This window comes from Gigantopelta aegis, chromosome 3 (genome assembly GCF_016097555.1).
Source record: "Gigantopelta aegis isolate Gae_Host chromosome 3, Gae_host_genome, whole genome shotgun sequence".
Lineage (NCBI taxonomy): Eukaryota > Metazoa > Mollusca > Gastropoda > Neomphalida > Peltospiridae > Gigantopelta > Gigantopelta aegis.
In genome coordinates this window covers 86,016,409-86,041,710 of record NC_054701.1, presented here as the reverse complement: position 1 = coordinate 86,041,710, position 25,302 = coordinate 86,016,409, and the positions used below count along the sequence as shown (strand labels likewise).

General features: G+C 34.7%; 1 protein-coding gene across 1 annotated transcript; it reads right to left on the bottom strand.

Moving 5' to 3' along the window:
• Window positions 1-786: 786 nt before the first annotated feature.
• Window positions 787-19,835, bottom strand: LOC121368908. The gene is made up of 4 exons (XM_041493667.1): window positions 19,716-19,835; window positions 12,055-12,264; window positions 9,937-10,092; window positions 787-959 (listed from the first exon to the last, which is right to left on the bottom strand). The coding sequence occupies exons 1-4, from the start codon at window positions 19,807-19,809 to the stop codon at window positions 787-789; spliced, it is 633 nt and encodes a 210-aa protein (XP_041349601.1). The 5' UTR covers window positions 19,810-19,835.
• Between the last annotated feature and the right edge of the window lie 5,467 nt (window positions 19,836-25,302).

Sequence of the window (25,302 nt, the reverse complement as noted above, 5' to 3'; positions counted from 1 at the left end):
TAACATAGACTCGGTTATTTTCTATATTAAGAAATACCCATGACGAATCCTCTATATATGTAGCAAGAGAGCAAGTTTGTTCTTATGTTTAATTATGTTTAATATAATATTTAAAATATAAAATAGGCATATGACAAATAAAGAACTTTGTATATTTCTGTATTTTATCTAACTAGGTAAAATGTAGTTTTCATAGTAATAGTATTTCGAGTACGCAACGGTACTAGTTTAAGAACATATTCTTCGTAGAAATTTCTACTTTCGGTTTTGAATGCAATTTAATTCTCAATTGAATATTGTGCAAAAGTTAAACAAAAAACGAATCTGCTTGTTGGTGATATCAGTTTAGACTCTCGCTCGGCAATTTTTGTGTGCATGATTTTCTTTAAAAACAGGGCCGCCTGTGTTTTTCTAGGGACAGACGGGTAATCGCAACCACAACAATTTTTTTTTTTGGCCTAATGAAAATTATATGACCTTGATAAAAACATCCCATGCAAGTACTGTAACATCACTGTGGTGCAGGGGTGAAACATTCTTTATGAGAATGGCTAATACAGTACAACTCCCCTTTTGGTGCACCTTGTTGACTGTGAAGTGCATCCCGTAATGCTGGATGATGGGATCCTGGTGGTTGAGTTGGGGGCATATCTACGGATATCCTTTCTGGCAACACACCACTTTGGCCTGGAGGTCAGCTAGACGGGTGATCATGGAGGCCCGACCTGATCAATCAGCTAGTCACGCCAAGCTCGTGAGCAAACAATCTTTGTTTTGTATATATAGTCAAAAACTTGATGAACAGTCCACGACTATATCGACCTTGAAGAAATCAAAAGTGGTTTCTTCTCTAGCTTGGCCAAGATTCCTTGTAATTGAATCTTCAGATGACGGAGCCTTTGTAAAACAATTGTCATCTTTTCTTGTACAAAAGGGTCTCGAAGGCTTGGCCAGTGAACCTAAAAGCGTTAAAAGGCTTCGAAATGGTTCATTGCTGGTGGAATGCTCTGCAGAGATGCTGTGCAATATCAAAATCAAGGTAAGTGCACATTAATCCAGGAATTAATCGAAGGGTTTCATTAGAATAAGATATTTGGAATGTGTCAGCGAAGATGAGATTTGTGAAAATCTCTCTTCACAAGGTGTTTCTTCAAGCAGATAAAGGTTCGTTAAAACGATAACTTAAATCCGATGAATACTTTAATTCTGACATTTAATACGCCTGTCATTCCAGACTCGTGATACTGACTTTTACTCTAAATTTTATTTTATCTATTTGTGATATTTGTACTTTTGCACAGTTCTTTAAACTGTGTTTTTATTTGACTCTTTAATTGTATATTGATGTTGATCATCACTTCGTGTTTTGAATTACTATACTTTAGCCGGTGTATTTTTCGTGCTGGGGTGTCGTTAACCATTCATTCATTCCTAAATAGTTGCAAATAAGAGTGAATTGTAAATAGTATAAGCCTTTATTTTGTGTTGTTTTGTTTTTTAACAATAGACCAGATTACGTCTTGATGCAGTTTGATGAATCTAACGACAAATCTATTAAATATATATATATATATATATATATATATATATATATATATATATATATGTGTGTGTGTGTGTGTGTGTGTGTGTGTGTATAGGCCTCACGCAAGGTCAAAATTATAGAGCGAAGTCACTTCGCTCTCAAACCTTTGATAGGGCGAAGTTGTTAAGTTATATTAACCCAATACAGTCAAAAATGTCCTAAACGGCAACAATAAGGAGTAGTCAAAAGCGACCACTAAAGACAAATGGCTGCTGAATACAGATGAAACTTTTACTTCTGTATTTTTTCTTTTCTTTTTTACTGTCAATACTGCTAATTGATGGAAGTGCTCTAAAGTCTTTTTTAAAAATCACCTTTCCACGTGTAACCTTCTTCGGAAATGATGACATGTTACTGAAGAACACTAATTTAACCATTTGGAATTAATTATTTCACAAGTTTGTCTTCTTTTTTCATTTAATTACTACTGCATGCAGAGTATTGTCCTTTTTAAAGTTGTATACTCATTTTATTTTTGCCAAATAGTACACATTTTGTATGCATACATACATATGTATATACTAAAAGGCAAAGGTTATTGTGACACACAAAAGACAAAGATAATTGATGATAAGTTTTTACTGCCGTGTATGAAACGTTATAACATGAAAAGAGAAATGTTCGAAGGTATGGAAACGAGCAATAGTCCATGAAAACGGCGCACGTGTCATATGCAAATGAGCCACATCACTAGAGGGGGTCCAGAGCGACGACTCACCAGACGCAAAACTTTCCAAAAATCTACCTTAATATATCTCTACTTATTAATACCAGCGTTGGACTATCACTGTTGTGTGATTCTGCGTCCCTCTCCTAGGGATTCCAACGCAGGATCTATTCCCAATCTTGAGGGGTGCTGACACTGGAGGGCACGACGGTTGGACTGACGGGGGGTGGTTGGAGGATGGGGTATTCATTAAGTATACATGTTAAGTTATTTAGGTATGTAAAAGTATATTAAAATGTCAGTAAGCATTCACGTGTTACACATACTACATGTAAGTTAAAAAAACAATTCAGTTAAACACTATGGATAATATGTTTTTCACACATCCATAAAAAAAATTGGTAGACCATTATCAGTACCATATCTGTTGTCATATGACAAAAATATAAACCGTAGAAATATGCATACATGTACATGTATATATAAATATATGAAAAAAAGTGTGAAATAAACACCAATACTAATGTGAATACATACATACATGCATACATACCTGCATACATCCATGCATACATGCGTACATGCGTGCATACATGCATACATACATATGGAAGCTTCGATAGCTCAGAGCGTATCGTGGTTAGTCTTGCAATTTACGGGCGATTCGGTGCCACAGGTTCGAGTCCCAGCAACGGCATGGGACAATTTGTGAGACCAGAAAGGATTTAATTATCCCCTGCGCCAGTGTGTTAATATCTATGTATGTAACAGTCAACCTCGACATACATACAATATATAGATATTCATACATCAATACATACTAGCCAGTGCCAGGTCTGCCCACTGTTTAATGCACGTAAGCGGGGTCGACCGCGTAGATTGTAGGCCCCATGCATATGGTTGAGTTAAAAGAGCTTCCTTTTTTATGGAAGCTTCGATAGCCCAGAGCGTATCGTGGTTAGTCTTGCAATTTGCGGGCGAATCGGTGCCACAGGTTCGAGTCCCAGCAACGGCATGGGACAATTTGTGAGGCCAGAAAGGATTTAATTATCCCCTGCGCCAGTGCGTTAATATCTATGTATGTAATAGTCAACCTCGACATACATACCATATATAGATATTCATACATCAATACATACATACATACATACATACATGCATACATGGGAGAGGGACGTAGCTCAGCGGTAGTGTCCGCCCATGGTGTGGTAGGTTGTTGGACCAATCCCACCTGGTAGACTCGAGCCATTTCTCCACAACTGGTGTAACAAAGGCCGTGGTGGTATGTGTTATTCTGTCTCTGGGATCGTGCATATATCATATGTTGCTGTTAATCGGAAAGAACATCTCATATCGTGAATAAGCGAATGAAATCACCACTTACATTTCTACACATATCTATTTGTCTCACTGGTCATCGTTTATTTAAATTTGTTTTAGCCCTATGACGCCTATGCAGCGCATAACATAACACAGCTTCATCTGATGATTAATCCATTTGTAGCGCGGTTCACGATAACATGCAAAGTATGAATTGCCAGTCGTAAAAAAACGCACGTGAAAATTCCGAAATGCACTCGTCTGTTGAACGGCGAGCATAAGGAAAGCGGACTGAGTATGAACACTGTCACGACGGAGTGTGCCGGGTACCCGCCGACCAGTGTCGGCAGAGAAGTATGAACCTAGCTTTAAAGAGAAAAAATAAGGTATAACGGGATTGACTTGAACATACACTCACAACACTGCGACTTACTGATTAATAACTTTACATCGGGTGCGACGTAACCAGGTTATGTGATGTCACGCATTTATAGCTCGGTGTAGTCGAGACAAGAATAACATGTGCTAAAGTAGTGTCGGAAATGATATAAAAACGATTTTCGTCCATTATTTCTTTTATATTAAACTGACAAGTAAATAGTTTGTAAATATCTATTTAATGATAGTCTACCTAATTTAGCGTTTACTTGTTTGGTTGTCTTTGGTACAAGGTTGTGTTTACTCTTGAAATTCAAATAAAGATGTCAGTAAACAGGTGATCTGTGACCTTTATTGGAACAGACTATAACACATTTTGATTGATATGTGTCAATTGCATTTATCGTAAACAAACATGTAATTTAAAACTGCAAGTTAACTGATTATTTTGAATTGCAGCATAAATTATTAATTATGACCAGCATATTTAGTGAATATAAATTCAATAGAAACTTGCAATTTACACAATCTTACAACCACTAAAAGGTGCTATATCATAGTCATATGTGAGCATCTGTTTGTGATAAAGATTCTACAGATAAAGATTACTGGTAGATAAAATTGTTTCTTATAATCATTTATGGGCATATATTTAATGGTGTAGTCTTTAAATGTTAAAGTTTTTTTTTTTAATATTTGCAATAGATGTTATTATGCAACTTGGAGATAGCACCTTTAATACCGGTATAATAGATCACACACAAAATGGTTCTTAAACGCGCTCTCTCACAGACGGTTGACCTAATTATTGACCCAACAAGGTATTATATGACAATATATACATTTGATTTGTACCTAAAAGTACTTTATTGAACCATCTACATAACCACCATATCACACTTATTATTCATATTTTATAAAAAAATAATTGAATTATGGGTACGGTCCATAATTCTGAGAAAAATAACACTTTTTGGAGAGCAGAGGTGTGACGTATTATTTTGAGTCACGTGACGGGCATTTCCCGAATAACCGCAGTGCCAAAACGATTTACCAAGCTCGTGTAACGAGAACGCTTGACCGTCCTCTGCGACGTAGGGTAAATAGATTATTTTTTTTTAAATAAGTTATTAAAAAATAATAAAAACATGTACTGAATGATAATAAGCTTATACATTAATTTATTTTAGTAACAGAAGCATGTTAAACGTCGACAATCTCGACTAGTTAGGCCTTTGCGTCTATAAGTAAATTTATCGTTAGTCGTATGCGAAAAACTTTAAACATCTGGATCACAAACACCGCCATTTTCCACCTTGTCAAATTCATTATTATACAAAATATGCCATAACAGCTGACTTGGGGATAGGAATTGTTACATTTTTAAAGAATACTCTATCTAGACAGTGTTTATATACGATGTGACTATATATACGAAGGCCGTGTCTAACGAGGGCTGGCTATATTTACAGCTAACATGTATATAGGCGGTAAATAAGTACATCTATTACATACCCATTAAATCTTACTATATAAATACAGCCCTGAATACAAAAATGAAATACACTTTTCCGTATTCAACTCAACTGCCGGAACTATACCGTATCCAGCGCTACTATTTACCGGGAATGCCCTTCGCGATATGTAAACAAAGTTTGTGCTTGGTTTGTTTAAAATGCTATTTTGTTGTCGACTTTAGCAACAATGCCGTCGCATGCACCGTCTCCTCGCGTACAAAACTTGAATGAACTGTCAACCGGATTATTCAGTGGAGCGATGATTTATGGAGGCACATTTAATATAAACTTAAACTTTTCAGTAACGAATAATTCCATGAACATCAATAAAAGAAAACACACGACTCAGACACTGAGTGAACAATTCTTGACATTTTTCTTCGTTGATAAAACTGGCACGCTGAAGGTTTTCTGACGTATTACGAGCAAATTAAATATTATATTGTTCGTGAATTTTAGCTATTGCATTGTCTTTAAAAGGCATTTCAAACAATATCATTAAAATTATGACAAAAAAACTATATTTTATAAACACTACATTGAAAAAGGTATATTATTTATACAAGATTTATTAGATGACGAAGGACGATACATGAACTTTGATACCTTCAAAGCAAAATATAACATAAGGTCAATTTTTTTAGAATATACCTCGTTATTAACGGCTGTCAATTCCTATATGCGTGATAAAATAAATACAAATAACCAAACATTCAATTTAGGCAAAAATCCAATATTTGCATCGAAAATTAAATTCTTTCTAAAAGACCAATTGGGAAGTAAAATCTTTTACAAACTACTAAATAAATCATCTATAGTTCCTACATCACAAATGAAATATTCAGCGGAAGGGTGTGATTTTACCTCTTCATTATGAGCAAAATATTATAGTTTACCATTTCGCTCTTTAAAAGACCCAGCGCTGTTGTGGTTTCAATACCAGATTTTACATAGAATTATACCAACAACTACCTTTTTACATAAAATAAAACTGATTGATTCTAGTATATGTAACGTTTGTTCACATGAACCAGAAACACTGCCGCATCTAGTTTATGACTGTCCTAAAGTCGTTGAACTCTGGAGTATTATAGACAAATGGTTATTACAAAAAGGTGATTATACCCAGTCGAATAGGAACACAGTTTTATTTGGAATTATAAATAGTAAACATACATTTGTAAACTGGTTAATTGTTAACTTAAAATATTACATATACAAATCAAAATTACAAAAGAGTACACTAAATGAAACTGGTATCAACAATTTTATTAAAGATAAGTTACAAATAGAAAAATACATATATTATAAAAACTTTTTACATACAGAATTCGACGACAATTGGGGACCATGGTTAAAAGTTCTAGAAGGCCACAACCGAGACACTTAATACTTTTGTTATGTGTATAATTTTAAGTATGACGCCAGTTTGGAAGTATATCAATAATTTCATTTTAAGTTTTCTCTTTTCAATCTTCATTTTATTTCCACTTTTGTTACTGCTCCTTTCTTATATATTAGTTTATTGTTTGTTATGTACTTTGTAAGGTAGTGAAATCAGGGCCCCAACCCTGACACTATCATAACATATTTCTGGGGCAATAAACTATTTAAAAATAAAACAACAATTAAACATTTAAAAAATTAAAAATATTATAGGTAATTTTTCACTCGTTCTTTCTTATTTCTATTTGTTTAAATAGAACTATATTCCTATGTGTAATAATTGGTGGTTCTTCGGTCCGCGTAGTAGCTGACCTACTTGTGTAAATTTAGAATCCCCGTCATTAGCCAACAGTGTTACAATTTTTTAAATTATTATTTGGAAACATATTTCCAATTTAGGGTATGTAATAAATACAAAACTACATATATGTGGTTTTCTGATTTCTGTATTCCACTCGTGTAATTCCTGCCGGAAACCCCTCTCCTGCGGCATCGGGTTTCCTGCAGGAAATACACTCGTGGAATACAGAAATCAGAAAACCACATATATGTAGTTTTTGTCTATGTATTTGATTGATCCATATTACCGAACCATCTGGAATACACACTAAGTACTGTACGAACAGTGCATTTTCTGAACAGGGGACGGGGTTGGGGAGTATATGAATTTAGCGGACCCTTTTATGTACGTTATATGAATAGCGGCATATTGTCCCTATAGTACTAACCAAAAATTAATTATAATAAATAAATAAATAATAATAATGATGATGATGATGTTGATGTTGATGTTGATGATGCTGATGCTGATGATGATGAACGATGATGATGATGATGATGATGATGATGAATAAATAAATAAATAAAAATAACAATTACAAATTATCAGCGGCTGAGGTAGATTAACTGAAGAGAAACTAACTACGGACAGTACACAAACTACAACAGGGCTTGAACTTAATAATTTTTCACTGATTGCAATTTTGAGGCTGCTTACGTAAATTTTGTAAAAAAAAAGGTAATTTTACCTTAAATAAATATGACTAAACGGTTGTTTTGCTGTATTTAGTCACATTTCAAATGCTCAAAATTGCAAGGGCCAATAAAACTCAAAATACATTTTTTATAGGCTACTAGTAAAGCTGAGACCACTCCCGGGTCCCCCCCCCCCCCTAAATGTATGTAACGTTTCTGTAAACAACTGCACCCACCCACTCACCCCACCCCACCGCGACGTGATTTTACCAACATTATAATACATGTAATAATAATAATAATACACACTACTACTACTACTACTACTACTACTACTACTATTATTATTATTATTATTATTATTAGCCTACTACTACCTTTTAGGGTGGAGGGGCGGTTTTATCTGGAGGAGTTTTGGCTATAAAAATGCAAGATTAACGTGCGTGCACACACGCACAAACGGCAGGCTGATATTGTCCCTGCACGTAGAACTGGATTCAACTGGGTTAAGTAATAATTAGCCAACCTTTGGATGACAAAACATGCAACAGTACATTGGTTTTTTTACGCTATACATTAAAACCGAAATACCACTTTGCGAACCAGTCAAAATAATTTGCACACGCGCCTAATAATAATAATAATAATAATAAATGGTGAGTTCATGTTCCGACTGTTTATTATTTTATTTCAGCGTATTCGCGGTTATTTTCGTCATGAAATAATATATTTTTTTATTATTTGCTATGTATATAGCCGGTCCTCATTTGCCAAGTCTCTATACATGGCGATCGTTTATATAAAATCCACAAAGACAGTATACGGTTGTCGTATATATAGCCTCATCACTACGAGTCTGTTTTTTCGTATTTTTCATGTCTCATCACAAGAAGAGTTCCAAATTTTAAAAAAGAAGCGTATCATGGAATTCCCTCGATCGTAGTTCAGTTAAAATATTCTGGATCATACAATAACTAGGTTTGGTATTCCTAATGAATGTAAGTTTCATTTATACTGCATATTTAGAGAAACAAGGCCCACTAAATCCGTCATTGAGCTCGTTTAACAGTTTTTCGCAAAAGTTACTTATAAATTTCTACAAATATTTTGTTTTGGAGAGGGATAGGGGTAAACCAGAAACCATCCCTCACATATTACAGCAGCAATGAAATTGACATGTTGATCAAAATGTGTTATAGGCTGTTCCAATAAAGTGCACACATCTGTTAACTGACATCATTCTTTTAATTTCAAGAGTAAACAACACCTTGTACATGAATGAGAGCCTCAACAGGTAAATGCTAAATTAGGCATACTATCATTAAATACATGTTTACAAAATATTTACTTGTCAGTTTAGTATGTAAGAAATAATCGACGAAAATCATTTTAATTCTATTTCCGACAGTACTTTAGTCACTGAATTATACAATGTCGGGTACGTATGACTATATGACAAGAAACTAGTAATAAAAACATATTTCATTCAAAATCACCTGACCATATGTACATGTATTCTCTTCCACTAACAAGTTACTCAATAATTTCGAGAATACACTTCATTTTCAAGAAATCGGGGGGTTTTCCAGATGTTCGAGTTTTTGTTTCATTAAAACTATTTATTTAGTGTTATTCAAAATTCCCTCTTCTGCTGTTGTCACGTGGTCACAAAGCTTGTTAACGTCAGCCTTCAATTCGTTCCAACAATTTGTCGGTTTGGTTGTCAGTGGATTCCTGCACAAAAGACTTTAACTAATCCATTTCTCCCAAGATTTTTGCTCTGTCACTAGAACCCGTTGACCGTTCGTTACCAAATTGTTCAATATTTTGTACTGTAGATGAACTCTACCTTTTGTAGTACATTTGTTTAGGTCATCTCTGGCTGAGATCGTCAATTTCTTGGATTAAACGCGGGCTCTCAACTCAACTTTCAGCTGCACGCAGCCATAACGCAAAACAGGAAGTCGAATTGAAAGCTTAATAAAATGATATTAATTGGCAATACATTTACTATAAATGTTGCAAGTATAAATTAGCATAATACTTACCAAGACAGTACGCAGCATCTGCGGCTGTTTGTTTGAGATTATAACTCTTGTACATCCCACAAAGTTTGGCTTTTATTACAAACGATTCATGACAGGTATGTCCTGGTATCTGTGCACACACAGTCACATTAAAGATTTCATTGTCATCTACCAGCTCTGTAATGAAAATGGTTTAATTATATAGAGAGAAACGGGCAGGTAGACAGACAGCCACGTCGATAACTAGAGAAATATTGATAGACAAACAAATAGAGAAAATGCATATTTAGAATGATGTCTTTGACTTATTACATTGGCTGCATTTTATTTAACATCTGTACTGATTAATTAATGAAATGAAATTAATTAATTAACAAAATCATGAACAACAACATCGGTTACTATATGTCAGAGATATCTATTAAAAGCTATAATTTGCATTTTTTTTAAATGTGTTTCGCAACAAAGGGATGCCTGTAATGTTATTTTTGTAAAGGATGTGTTCTGTCTATAGTTAGTACAGGTTTATACTTAGTAAATGATTGGCAATAAGCAAGGTATGTTGGTCAAATCCAGATGTCAAAATATAATTTAATTGGTCCGTGTGATGAAGAGTCGATTTAAAAATGTTACGAAGTTTGAAGAAACAAACACTTGTATGTCGCTTTTAAATTATTAGCAAGGAGCAAAATATTGGGTGACAATGGCGGCCATTTTAAAATATACGAGGTATAATTGGCCGTTACTAAGTTTGAATCAAGATAAAACAAATGTGTCTAATGACTAGCAATAAGTAGTGATTGTAATCATTTTGGAAAAACAAATCCCAATATGTCATCTTGTTCTTCGACATTTTGTCAAACCAATTTTGATAGTTATTTACCAAGTTTAAAGCATGAAACACGTGTATACTGTTTCTGATGAAACAGTAAGCAATACAGTGTGTGATAATGACCACTATTTAAAAAAACCCCACAAAGTTGACTCCACCCACATTTAAAAATATTACTCGTTTACCCTCGGTGTTGCAAAATGTTTATTATTTGCCTTTTTCTAAGTTTGAGGCAACAATAATATATATATTGCTTTGAATGTATAGCATATAATGACGACAATTTGGAAACAAGTTGCTGTTAGCCTCGATCACATTTTGGAAGCGTCACCCCAATTCATTTTGTTCACTGGGTTAAAGTAATCTACAAAATAATATTTAAATTTGGTCCCCGAAAGGTTGTAATGAATCTTCCATAAACTATATTGAATATGCATATTAATGAAAGCGTCATAACCATCACGAATGTTATAGCTTATCACTCTTAAACTGTTATATTGTCGAAGCGTGTTAATTGTGAATCATTAACACATATCGTAAAGACCTTGCTTTTGAGGGCGAAATATCTTTAAGCAAGAAACACAATTGAGACAGAAATGCCACAATATTGTAAGTATCCAAGTATCACAAACATATTATTTGCTGAGATCCATGAATCGTTTGTGGCAGGACGTAGCCCTGTGGTAAAGCACTCGTCTGGTGCGCAGTCAGTGTAAGATTGATCCACGTCGGTAACAAAGGCCATGATATTTACTATCTTGTCTTTTGGATAATGCATATAAAGTATCCCTTGCTGCTAATTAAGATTCTCTCTAATTATTTCTATGGTCTTTAATTATATGTCCGACGTGATATAAGGGTACTTAAAGGGACATTCCTGACTTTGCTGCATTGTAAGATGTTTAGGACTAATAAAATATTTCTACGATTAAACTTATATATTAAATATATTTTCTTGTTTAGAATATCAGTATCTGTATATTCAGTGTGTTTCTGGTCATCTTATAAGAAGCCCAAACTGGATTTTGTCTTCAAATAATTGTGTACGTACGAAATGTTTTTTGTTTTTTTTAAGAAATAAAATGAAATTTAACCTAATACAAATGTTAGAACGATCATAAACATGTTTAATATACAGCCACTAATATTTTATGCAGAAAAATATATTTGATATGCAATTACAATCGTTAAACATCTCTGTTAGTCGATAACATCTTAAAAATTGCAGCAAAGTCAGAAATGTCCCTTTAAAATGTGTTGAGTGCGTCGTTAAATAAAACACATAATTATTTCCTTATCCCACTCACCTTCTTTAGCCCATATGGGGAATAAAGTCCCACATTGACTGATTCCTGGCGCTGTTTTTGCAAGATCCATCCGGCTGCAGTACCAGGTTTCTTCATCAATATATGCATCACTGATAGGGTATTCTAATGCACCAAGTTTGTAAAGCTGGTCTCGTCGGTCTTCATCAGGAAATGGCTTGCACGTTTTGCAAAGATCCTGGGCAAGAGAAACTAATAAAAACAAAATGTTTAGTAGGTAATAGCGTGTATGAACAGACGACACTTAACAGACACTAGGCTTCATCATTATACTTATCTTTGAATGAGTATAACTGTAATTTTCAAATGTATAGTCTATAATAACATGGGTTACTCTGAATGAATGAACGAATGAATGAATGAATGTTTAACGACACCCCAGCACGAAAAATACATCGGCTATTGGGTGTCAAACTATGGTAAATGCAAACAAATAGAGTGATGATCAACATCAATAGAAAAATTCAACAGTTAAATTCAAAAAAATTAAAAAATTAAAATATCACAGACAGATCAAATTAAAATTTAGAATAAAAGTCAGTATCACGTAAAAATTATAAAACTAATTCTGGATGGAAACGAAATGATTCCATCACATTTCTCCTAGTTACTCTGATGTACACATAATTTGTGTCCCGATTAAAGGAATGCAAGGCGTTTGGACTGGTGTGCATATTCAATGATACATATTGCACATTATTGCTTAATATCAACAAGTATAATCGTACAGTTAATTAATAAAACGGTTAAATGTGACGGCTATTATATATAACGGGCGCAGCCATTTTGTACCATCCCAGTGAATACGCCCTCTGGCGAGCTGGTGGTTACGTAATACCTAACGTATCACGTCATGAATTAGTCTTCGAACTGAAGAAATAAAACATACCTGATTTATGCGGATGCATCGCAATGTTCTGTAATAATATCTATCCCAGTAACACAGCAACGTGTATATCTGGTTTATTTTTCAATACAAAATAAACCACCATTGTCAAAATGTTGAAATAACTATTATATTTTGTATATAAATTAACCCACGTACTGAAATAATAGTCGGAGTATTTTCTTGCTTAATTGGTCTTTTCTTTCCGTGGCATGTACCTGTGGTTCTTGATTGGCAGGTGTATATTTATACGGTCCCCAGACACACTAAAAAGACGTGCCTCTTTTATTAAGATCACAGGGTATTGCGTGATAACCTCAAATCGTAATGGACTTTACCAGCTTTATTACTGTAAGTAATTCTGTAAAACCCTTGATTAAGTAGACTTTCCCATCTAAAATCACAAAACTGACCAATTACGTAGTCCCAGACAAAGGAAAATTATCACTTGGGTATCGTGAGTGGTCGTTTTTGCTCGAACGTATCCTACCAATAGGCCTAATAATATGCATTTTTTCTTTGGATTTTAAACTCTATTTCGTTATATTGATGCAAATTCAAATATATTTAGTTAAATAGTTTATTATACTATCAAGTCATTTGTTGTTTTACAAGTCAGGTTGATGAAAACGAAGCGCCTTGTCGTAAATTAGAGCATTTGTTTACACTGTGCATAATAGAGAAGTTGGACCTGAGCTGACGTCACTTCGCCCCAAGCTATACCACCGGACGTCACAAAAAATAAACAAAATGGCTGGCCCCAGTTAGCAGGAATAATCACGGTTTTTTTATTAATTCTAAAATTACGCGTTTTTCATTTGTTAAAGTGTCAGTATGTGTTGGTGGTCCGGGTATGCATCTGTCCAGCACATAACGCTCTTGCTGGAGTTTAGTCTACCTTTAAGCTGTAGTAAGTATTCCTATTTTGTTGCACCTAACATAACACTATAGAGCGCTTATGGGGTGCATTTGCTAGAATAATTGATACAAACGTAACACCCAACACACACTGTGACGGAACATGCTCTTAATTTCTTTTCGCCTGTGGCGATATTAATTGTTTTAGAGGGCCGTGTGCAGTCCCAATATGCACTTAGACTAGGTGGGCACTTTGTTACGTAATACCTCCGCGCGACCGTACCCTCTAATACACACCCAGACCAGGTGCGGAGGCCATGTGGCCAGTAGTTACGTAATACCTCCGCGATTGGCGACAGCTAGTCTGACCATCTAAGAAAAAGATGCCGTCTTGGTCGCTGTGGAAAATTCACATGATAGGGGGAGGACCGCGATGTGCCCCCAGGCGATATTCGGTTTTGTAATAAATAGATAGGATTTAGATTTATCGGGGAGAAATAAAAGGAAGGCTCCCAGGGAACGTTAGTCCGTTTGGACTTGGTAAATATATATTTTTCTGCTCTGTTGTATAACCTTGATGTGATTGATGTGACTTTAAATATTTTAATACTGTATTATACCAATATTATTTAGACGGTGTTTCCGGTAATCTGACGAAGTAAACTGTAGGATTCATTGTTCTAAAAATTATTAAAGCTTAACCAGTCATCCTAGAGGACCTAGGTAAACTGTAGGTTATTGTCTTTATGGTGATATGTACCAGTATTACAAGGTTACTGAATGAGTAGTTAAGGGTTAATTAAAAATTGACCAGTTAGGAATGGAGTTGTAATTCCTTTATTAATTAAGTTCCCCGGGCAGCGTTTCTCATTATCACACGTGTGTGTGTGTTGTATCACGGTGAAGTGAATAGAATATTGCGTAAACTAGACACCTAGTGATTAACTAATTAAGTGTTTAGTTCTGGGTTGTTATTGCGTAAACTAGACACCTAGTGATTAACTAATTAAGTGTTTAGTTCTGGGTTGTTATTGCGTAAACTAGACACCTAGTGATTAACTAATTAAGTGTTTAGTTCTGGGTTGTTATATTTGTTGTTGTTAATTAACTACTGCGGCATACATTTGTCAGCGTAGGGTTAATACAGATTCCAAAGTGTATTGTGTTTTGTTGTGTTTTCTAGTGAACTAAACATGCTATATATTATACTTTTATATAAGATAGTATCTCTGATCATACCTAGAGCCGAGCCACTCGGGTATAGACTGCCCGATACAGAGAGATCTAATAGATATACAGTTAGGAGAGAGATTTGGATAATCGTGTTTTATTCAGTTACGGGTATTATAGGATCCCCGTGGCACACACACACACACACACACACACACACACACACACACACACACACACACACACACACACACACAGTGTAGACCCTATAAAATAGCATTCCATCTGAACGACGTATATATTAAATGCGGTAAACTGGTCATGTAGAAGATCTCCATTAGTCAGTACACCGGTATTATTACATACAACCAAACCTGCTCTAGCGGCATCTGCATTAAGCAGTCACCTGTTCTAAAAGGTCAGTTATTAATAAGTACTCTCACTGATGGTTGCTTAATGCACGTTTGACTCTACAAGGTAACGGACGCCGACGAGAAAAGGACATTTGGTAACATAATTGTGGTACAATCTTCTACATTCCACCCATAATTAATTTTAAAGTTTTAAAAACACTTTGATTTGTATACAAAGTTTTAAAATGTACCTACATTGATTATTTGTATTGTATTATCCTGACTAATCAGCCTTCTCGTCCACTCTCATGGTAAAACAATAAAATCACCCATCAGACTGGACAAACATAGCATCATAATTTAAAGAAATATAGGCCTATGTTACAAGTGTGTTTAGCAGATTACAGACGGGGTTGTTGGCGTTGGAGTTATCTACTCGAACATCTATTTGTCTTGAACAAAGATGTGAACAGCTTGTGTTGCGACCGCTCTGTTGCGTTCACCAGTTCCAAATTGTGAACGCGACTTCACCAAGTGGAGAACGTCCAGGCGATTTATAAATAATCTGTGCTGTCACTCCAATCTCGAACACACCAAATCATAATGAAACCAACGATTTGTGTTTGTTCCTTTTTCTTTCTTTTTTACGGTTTGTGAAGATTAAGACAGGAAACCCTACCCTAGTTCACAAGTTGTGTATTCACGGGTTTAAAAATGTTCTTTAATTTGAAAACATGTTACAGTGGCATCCAATTCATGACAGTCTGGTGATTTGTGTCTAATTCATTAAATTTTTTATGATTCAAATTGTTTAAATATTATGTAACGTTCCTGGTTTTCTGCCGATCTATCCTTGCATATTTCCTTAGTTATTATTTTTATTTGGTTTTCCTTCTGATTCTTCATCTTACTAAATATACTAATCACTAATACTGACATTATTTATATAGGAATGGCACGAATGTTACGTTAAGTTTAGCTGCATTATATTGCGGTACTTTGTTCTAATTGTCGACATAAGTGTGAAATGAGGCCATATTTACTTTGATACTTGAGTGGAAACTTACTCGGGTGTTTTCGGGAAACTACAGGCTTAGTAAAGGAATTTTAATTACCCAGCCAATCGTATTGTAGAACATTGATTTGCTGGCCAGTGAAAATGGTGCATAATAAAAATCGTGCATTCCGTGTGTTTTGTGGGTATCTGTGCATGATTTTCGAATTTGGCTGTTGATAGTGAGTGTTGTATTTTTTGTTATAGTCTTGTTATGATTTACGGTTGTGCTTGCTTCCAAATAGTCTTAACTTTATTATTATTACACGTATAAAATGTCGTATGTATAATTAAGTAATAGGTTTTTTTTAAGTTACTAGGAAATAGGAGCGTCATAGTTAGTTTTAATTGGCAATTTATAGAACTGTGATGGTTTGTTTTGTGGGGCCTTAGACTAATATATCGGTTTGAACGTACATTTTTCTGTACATTTATTATCTAAATTATGTTTCATATAGCATTCATATAGCATTTCTGTCTGTGCAATTTGAGGATATCTGGGTAGATTTAAGTGGAATTACCTTTCCGAATAAGCAAGGGCGGAACCGACATAACGGTTCCGTTAGACTTTAATAGAGAGTAACGTTCGGAATTAAAGTTTGTAAACACTTTACCAATAAGCAAGGACGGGACTGTTTTAAGGGTCCTGTCAGACTTTAATAGGGAGCGGTTTAGATGAGACTGGTTGGTTAACAGAGATATCCATTTGCTCAGTGCTTGTTTTTCAGAAAAGGAGATCGTGGTACTCTTTTAACTGATGGTTAGTTTTAGTTATATATATAATACAATTTTGATTATTTTTCTCTATTTTTATAATAAGAATTATAATTAACCTGAAAAAAATATATAACCTGTAATGTTCTTTTTCATCTGTTTGAGCATAGTAGTTTGAGTGGTATAGCAAGTTTGCTGGTGTCCTAACAATCTAATTAAGATTAGCTCCACTATTACATGTGGATCTAACACCAGCCAGTTGGAGCTCATGTCCACCAATCAAAACCTTACTTGCAGAATCCTGCCAGTGATTTAAAAATAATTTGAAAACATTCCGAATTATCCTGAGGGTATACGACATGTTTCGTGTGAATTACGAATGCCTTAAAACATGTTTTATTTTATAAAATAAATAATTTGTAATGTAAAACTGAAGACTGCTTTAGTTTTTTTGTTTTTTTTAAATAAATAAATAATTTTTAATGTAAAATTGAAGACTGATAACCCACCCCGTACGTATTGGTATGGTTCGCTGTAATGCGGCCACTAAAATAGACTCGCCCGATATTTTTTGAATTTGTATGCTCCCAAATAACGTTATAAAAGGCGAAGTGTGATTGGTCAATATTTAAATTATTATTTACAGACGAAATGTTACCTGGACATTGGGGACTGCGCAGTGTTGTTAGTTTTAAATCACTGGCAGGATTCTGCAAGTAAGGTTTTGATTGGTGGACATGAGCTCCAACTGGCTGGTGTTAGATCCACATGTAATAGTGGAGCTAATTTTAATTAGATTGGTGTCCTAAGTTATAGTTATGAGTTTTGGAGACTACGACCGAAAGAGGTAGCAGGACCCGGGTAAAATGTATAATCTCTCGTGAAACGGGAGCACAGTTCATTACGAGTTTATTTTGCGTAAGTATACCACGAAACCGCGTAGCGGTCAAGTGGTATGTACTTTCGCAAAATAAACGAGTGCAATAAATAGGAAGGGAAAACAACGTATGTGAAGTTCTTTATTTCTTACATACCTTCTTTTATATTTAAAAAAAAAAAAAAAAAGTTTTTACTTTAACATCATAACAACATTTTGTTAAATCTTTGATCAAAACTCCTTTCATTTATTTACTTAACATTAAGAATCATAATCTGCGGCAGCCTTGTGTAATGTTGCCAATACGATTTGATGTCATTTGTAAATCATACATGACGTCAGTAAATAAAAGGCGCTAACTGCATTAAAAATAAAAAGGGAATTCCCCATTTAAAAGTTCAGGACCCATATCCACAAAAAGGTGTCAGTTTACGTCTACGACTAGCACTTACGTCTGCCGTAGATTTGAAATGCTGTCAGTTTCAGTAAATAATAGTAAATATCGGCGATCGTGCTTGATTTATTATATGTACACGACTTACGTGCAACGTTAGTTGTAACCGGAGGCACTCTTATATTTACGTCCAACTTTACACGTAACTTACGTTTTCGATGTTTCGTGAATAGCTCTTCAGTCGTAGATTTACGTTTACGTGTAAAACTAGACTTACGATGTTTTGTGAATATGGGTCTGGACCCATATTCACAAAAAGGTGTAAATTTACGTCTACGACTAGCACTTGCTTCTGCCGTAGATTTACGTTTACGTGCAAGAAGCACCTCATTCTCAAAGACGGTCGTAAATGTAAACGTAACTTAGTTGGACGTAAATCTACGATTTAACACACTCACCGGACACATTAAAAAAACCCACTCCATTAGAAATGATGGCTACCGGGTAAATAACAAAAATGGCAAAACTCAATTTCGTTTGTCGTCTGCTAATAATAACATCGCGAACGGCGAACCATGACATTTTGGTATTGGTGACGATCCGCGTTTTGGTACGAACTTGAGAATATTTCTTAATATTTCTGTAACTGAGGAGAAATTGGCCGAGTCGAAAACATCCGTTCGATCACCAACAAAAATGTGTTAAATCCGTGGGCGTTCGCCATCGCAAACTGCTTCAATTATTGGAACTGCTGCCAGTTTTCGTAAATAATAGTAAATAACGGCGATCGTGCTTGATTTATTATATGACAAGACTTACGTACAGCGTTAGTTGTAACTGGATGCACTCTTATATTTACGTCCAACTTTACACGTAACTTACGTTTTCGTTGTTTCGTGAATAGCTCTTCAGTCGTAGATTTACGTTTACGTGTAAAACTAGGCTTACGATATTTTGTGAATATGGGTCCTGGTCCACATATGTGCGATACAAAATAAATTTATCACACGGTTTCAAAATGTCTTTACCACTATAGTAAGACTGAATAGATATATATATATATATATATATATATATATATATATATATATATATATATTTCAGTCTTACTATAGTGGTAAAGACATTTTGAAACCTGTACATACCTATTCAGTCTTATATATATATATATATATATATATATATAGTGTGCGCGTGCGTGCGTGTGTGTGTGCGTGTTTCTTAAGAAATATAAATTGTCAATGAATACACAATAATAACAATTTAATTTATAAGCAACACACACACACATACACACACACACACACAGACAGACAGACAGACACTGTGTATCTTACCTTTAGAGATGATACCAATAAGGACGAATAACAAATATATCGCCATGATAAGTGACGGTATTCGCTTCTGCCTGTCAAACATCGGGCGGTACATCTGAAGGCCTCTATTCGGTTTCTTTATGCATATCCACTGCACTGCACTTACAGCACACTGCCAACCAAGAGGCTAGGATCTATGCTATGTCACGCGATGTCTATTCGTCGGCTGTCGGCCAATGCATTAGCACCATTTCTTTATGATTATTACACACGTGTTTAATATTTATTCAGGTACTATTTTTCATTCCTCTTAAAGGAACATGTATAGACAAAAGACCAATATACAAAACTAAAAAATGACGCACAGAAACACACACAAACTGGTATGCATGTCAATATTAACCGAACAATATATGTGTTCTATAATACAGCAATTTACATTGAACAACTAAATCATTTAATATGAACAACAGAACTGGACTTGTCTACACCTAACAGCCGATATGTATGTTTGTGCTGAGGTGTCGTTAAACACCCATCAATTCCATTTTGACCATTTTCTATTCCTTTACATTTGTTTTCAGTGGATGAATGAATCAGTCAGTCAACCAATATGTTAGTCAAACAATCAATGAATTATTTAATAGGTCCTCCTATAGACTTGTATTATATTTGTTTATACTAAAACTTTGTCATCGTTTCATCTGATATGTATTTCTGAAAGCATTCAGCACTGTACAGTCTAAAATGTTGATGTGTTTTCTGGCGACAAGTAAAGGCTTACCTTCATGTTCATCAAGATAAACATTCATAGGTACAACTGTATACCGCGTTTATTTGGTCTAACAATTATTTTGTCAGAAATGAAGCTAAACGCAAACTTAACATTGGCGATAAACGTAAGAAAATTAGAATCAATATTACAAATCAGTTTAAACTCATTACGTTTTATCATTTTACTGAATGAATGAATGAATGTTTAACGACACCCCAGCACGAAATTATGATTTTACTGTTCTCATCTAATAAATAATTTATAAATTCAATTCCGACTTTACTCCAGTCCGTGTTATTTATTTGTTTATAACATTCTAATATCATCATTAAACCATATATACTTGTATTGTAGCATTGCATTATTCATTTTAAGTTTACATGTGTTTAAACAAGGACTCCAAGCTAAAAGGATATAAAAAAACAAAAACAAGAAAAAATAAAAAGTTTAATATTATTCATGATGTTATCGTCTATTTCAAATACGTTTTCAGCACATTGCAAAGTTTTCCATTTTGAATCTGCAGTCTTAATCCGCTTTAGCCATGTAATCCTTTATGTTGTAATGTATTCTAGTATATTAGGGACATGGGCGTACGACAAATTCGGGCAAAACAGTGGGGAAAATCGGGCAGATTGTATCTGGGTAAAATTTCGGGCAAATCAACCCCTCCAGCCCCCCTAAATCAAAGAGTCCCCATACGCCCATGATTAGGGACTTTTAAAAATGCGCTTCTGTTAACGACCGTCCCAAAACCCGAACGCATTTGCCACATTTGCCAAATATCAAGAATGCGAGCGCGTTTTGTGGAAAAATGAGGTCCAATACCGCTATGTTCAACAGGTTTCACAATTTGTTGACGTATAATTTTATTAGTTTTTTCTTTCCATTTAATAAGTTGCATTGTGAATCTTGGATCCTTTAACTGACGGATTTGCAACGGATGCAAATAAATTATTTAGTTTAGCTGAGATTCAGGATTTTAAGACAGTAGTATTTCTACCTATGGGTGTTAGTGTTCTACTAGACCAAATGTTCTAACATTTTCAATTGAACAAGATTTTTCTGCATAATTTACTTCAATCACATTTTCTAAATCTGTATCAAAATTAATACAAGGTAAAGTAAATCATTGCACCTATTTAAAATTACATTCTTCATAAATCTTATAGCTACATTTTATTAAATGTGTATCCTGTCTGGTTTAAATTGAATAAACATTTAGTACATATAGAACTACATATAGCCTTTTTCAGTTATATCTAAATTAATTGCTGTATCATGTGCAGACTGAGTTAATAGTCAGTATTTCCCATTGTAATACTTTTTAATACTTTTTTGGCTGTATTAACCTATTCAGGATTTCTACACAAAGAAGAAAGATGTTACAGGTGGAAACATGAACAGTATGGCGCATGTGTGAGCCGGGATATTTTCACAACACTTTGCAAATATTAAAGGGACCTTCCTGAGTTTGCTGTAATTTTTAAGATGTTATCGACTTACAGAGACTTTTTAACGATTGTAATTACATATCAAATATATTTTTCTGTATAAAATATTAGTGTCTGTATATTAAACGTGTTTCTGATCGTTCTAATATGTGTACTAGGTTAAATTTAATTTTATTTCCTAAAATATTGTTTTTTCGTACGTACGAAATTATTTGAATACAAAATCCAGTTTGGGCTTCTTACAAATATTAAAGACGACCAGAAACACACTGATGTTCTAAACAAGAAAATATATTTAATTTGTAAGTTTAATCGTAAAAATATATTAGTCAGAAACATCTTACAAGGCAGCAAACTCAGGAATGTCCCTTTAAGATAGTAATGTGTTATGCAGTTGATTAAAGTCTCATTTTTTAAATGAAATATTGAATGTTTGGTGCAATGTGTGTTGCGTTCTTAAAGCGTTTCAGTATATTAGGAGTCAAAGCAGGTTACACAATACGATAGCATCGGACCGAGTAACTCACATGAGTCAATTAGACCGACTACACCTGACGTGTTGTCACACCATTCATTCATTTTAACTTATTTTCGTGCTTATATCCAAGCACCCTGACCTGGGCATACACCTCAGTAATCGGGGCTGTCTGTCCAGGACAGTGGGTTAGTGAGTGAGAAGTTGATGTAGTGGGCTTACTGCGTTAATCGGTCTGGGTTAGAGCTGATACCGGGATGCGAACCAATGAACTAAATACCTACCAGCCTTTACAAAATGCAACATAACATCTCATCTATGTAGAACATGTTGTAGCAGATGTCAGTCTGGTTTTGTGATAAGTCATTTACAACCCACCTTATGCTCTCTAACCTTGTGTCCCCACTAACGCTATCTTTTGACTTTGCAATAGCTTGATACCCAATAGCCCAGATATTTTTGTGCTGGGGTGTCGTTAAACATTCATTCATCCATTCACGCTTTAACGCTATGTCCTTTCTAATCGCTACAAATATGAATCGTTCAAAGTATGATTTCCCGTGGGAACTGATACACGAATTGCGTTTTGATTACTACACTGAAGCAGTAGGTGTTGTTTTGTGAAAGCTGTTCTTTAGAAACAGAACCGGGGCCTTTTGTGACATCTCCACGACGACAACGGAACGTGCAGGGGTATTTACGTGATACACAGCTCTAACTAGTGTCATCTGTACCTCGCCGAAGAAAGACACACAGTCAGACAGACATATACACTAATAAAGTAAGGACAGAAGAAAGACACACAGTCAGACAGACATATACACTAATAAAGTAAGGACAGAAGAAAGACACACAGTCAGACAGACATATACACTAATAAAGTAAGGGAAGAAAGACACACAGTCAGACAGACATATACACTAATAAAGTAAGGACAGAAGAAAGACACACAGTCAGACAGACATATACACTAATAAAGTAAAGACACACAGTCAGACAGACATATACACTAATAAAGTAAAGACACACAGTCAGACAGACATATACACTAATAAAGTAAAGACACACAGTCAGACAGACACATACACTAATAAAGTAAAGACACAGTCAGACAGACATATACACTAATAAAGTAAGGACAGAAGAAAGACACACAGTCAGACAGACATATACACTAATAAAGTAAGGACAGAAGAAAGACACACAGTCAGACAGACATATACACTAATAAAGTAAAGACACACAGACAGACATATACACTAATAAAGTAAGGACAGAAGAAAGACACACAGTCAGACAGACATATACACTAATAAAGTAAAGGCACACAGTCAGACAGACATATACACTAATAAAGTAAGGACAGAAGAAAGACACACAGTCAGACAGACATAAACACTAATAAAGTAAAGAAAGAAGAAAGACACACAGTCAGACAGACATATACACTAATAAAGTAAAGACACACAGTCAGACAGACATATACACTAATAAAGTAAGGACAGAAGAAAGACACACAGTCAGACAGACATATACACTAATAAAGTAAGGACAGAAGAAAGACACACAGTCAGACAGACATATACACTAATAAAGTAAAGACACACAGTCAGACAGACATATACACTAATAAAGTAAGGACAGAAGAAAGACACAGTCAGACAGACATATACACTAATAAAGTAAGGACAGAAGAAAGACACACAGTCAGACAGACATATACACTAATAAAGTAAGGACAGAAGAAAGACACACAGTCAGACAGACATATACACTAATAAAGTAAAGACACACAGACAGACATATACACTAATAAAGTAAGGACAGAAGAAAGACACACAGTCAGACAGACATATACACTAATAAAGTAAAGACACACAGTCAGACAGACATATACACTAATAAAGTAAGGACAGAAGAAAGACACACAGTCCGACAGACATATACACTAATAAAGTAAGGACAGAAGAAAGACACACAGTCCGACAGACATATACACTAATAAAGTAAGGACAGAAGAAAGACACACAGTCCGACAGACATATACACTAATAAAGTAAGGACAGAAGAAAGACACACAGTCAGACAGACATATCCACTAATAAAGTAAAGAAAGAAGAAAGACACACAGTCAGACAGACATATCCACTAATAAAGTAAAGAAAGAAGAAAGACACACAGTCAGACAGACATATACACTAATAAAGTAAGGACAGAAGAAAGACACACAGTCAGACAGACATATCCACTAATAAAGTAAAGAAAGAAGAAAGACACACAGTCAGACAGACATATACACTAATAAAGTAAAGAAAGAAGAAAGACACACAGTCAGACAGACATATACACTAATAAAGTAAGGACAGAAGAAAGACACACAGTCAGACAGACATATACACTAATAAAGTAAAGACACACAGTCAGACAGACATATACACTAATAAAGTAAGGACAGAAGAAAGACACACAGTCAGACAGACATATACACTAATAAAGTAAGGACAGAAGAAAGACACACAGTCAGACAGACATATACACTAATAAAGTAAAGAAAGAAGTCATAACACAATTTCTGTTCCTAATATATACAATACCGAAACACGCCCTGGTAGTAATCTCCATAAATTACAAATTAATGACGTTTTATTGCACACGCGGTTTTTTTTATAAGATATTAAGCTCGATGCTGACAAACTATTTGCTAGATGTATCGACACATACAGTTGTATACATTTCTTACATTAATTTATTTATGTGATTAAATTTTACAAGCAGAACACACATATCTGTTAACACAAGTTCGAAATGCCTTTTTAATTATATATGTTTTTATTATGAATGTTTAAACCCTATGTATACTGAATCGGATATTAAAGATGTATGTAAATTAGTTATAGAAACAGG

Coding starts and splice junctions, on each gene's coding strand:
- LOC121368908 (XM_041493667.1), bottom strand. CDS start 19,809: ATGTACCGCCCGATGTTTGACAGGCAGAAGCGAATACCGTCACTTATC. Junction 10,093..12,054: donor CCCCATATGGGCTAAAGAAG/GTGAGTGGGATA, acceptor TTTTCATTACAG/AGCTGGTAGATGACAATGAA. Junction 960..9,936: donor AGATGCTGCGTACTGTCTTG/GTAAGTATTATG, acceptor TAACGCTTTTAG/GTTCACTGGCCAAGCCTTCG.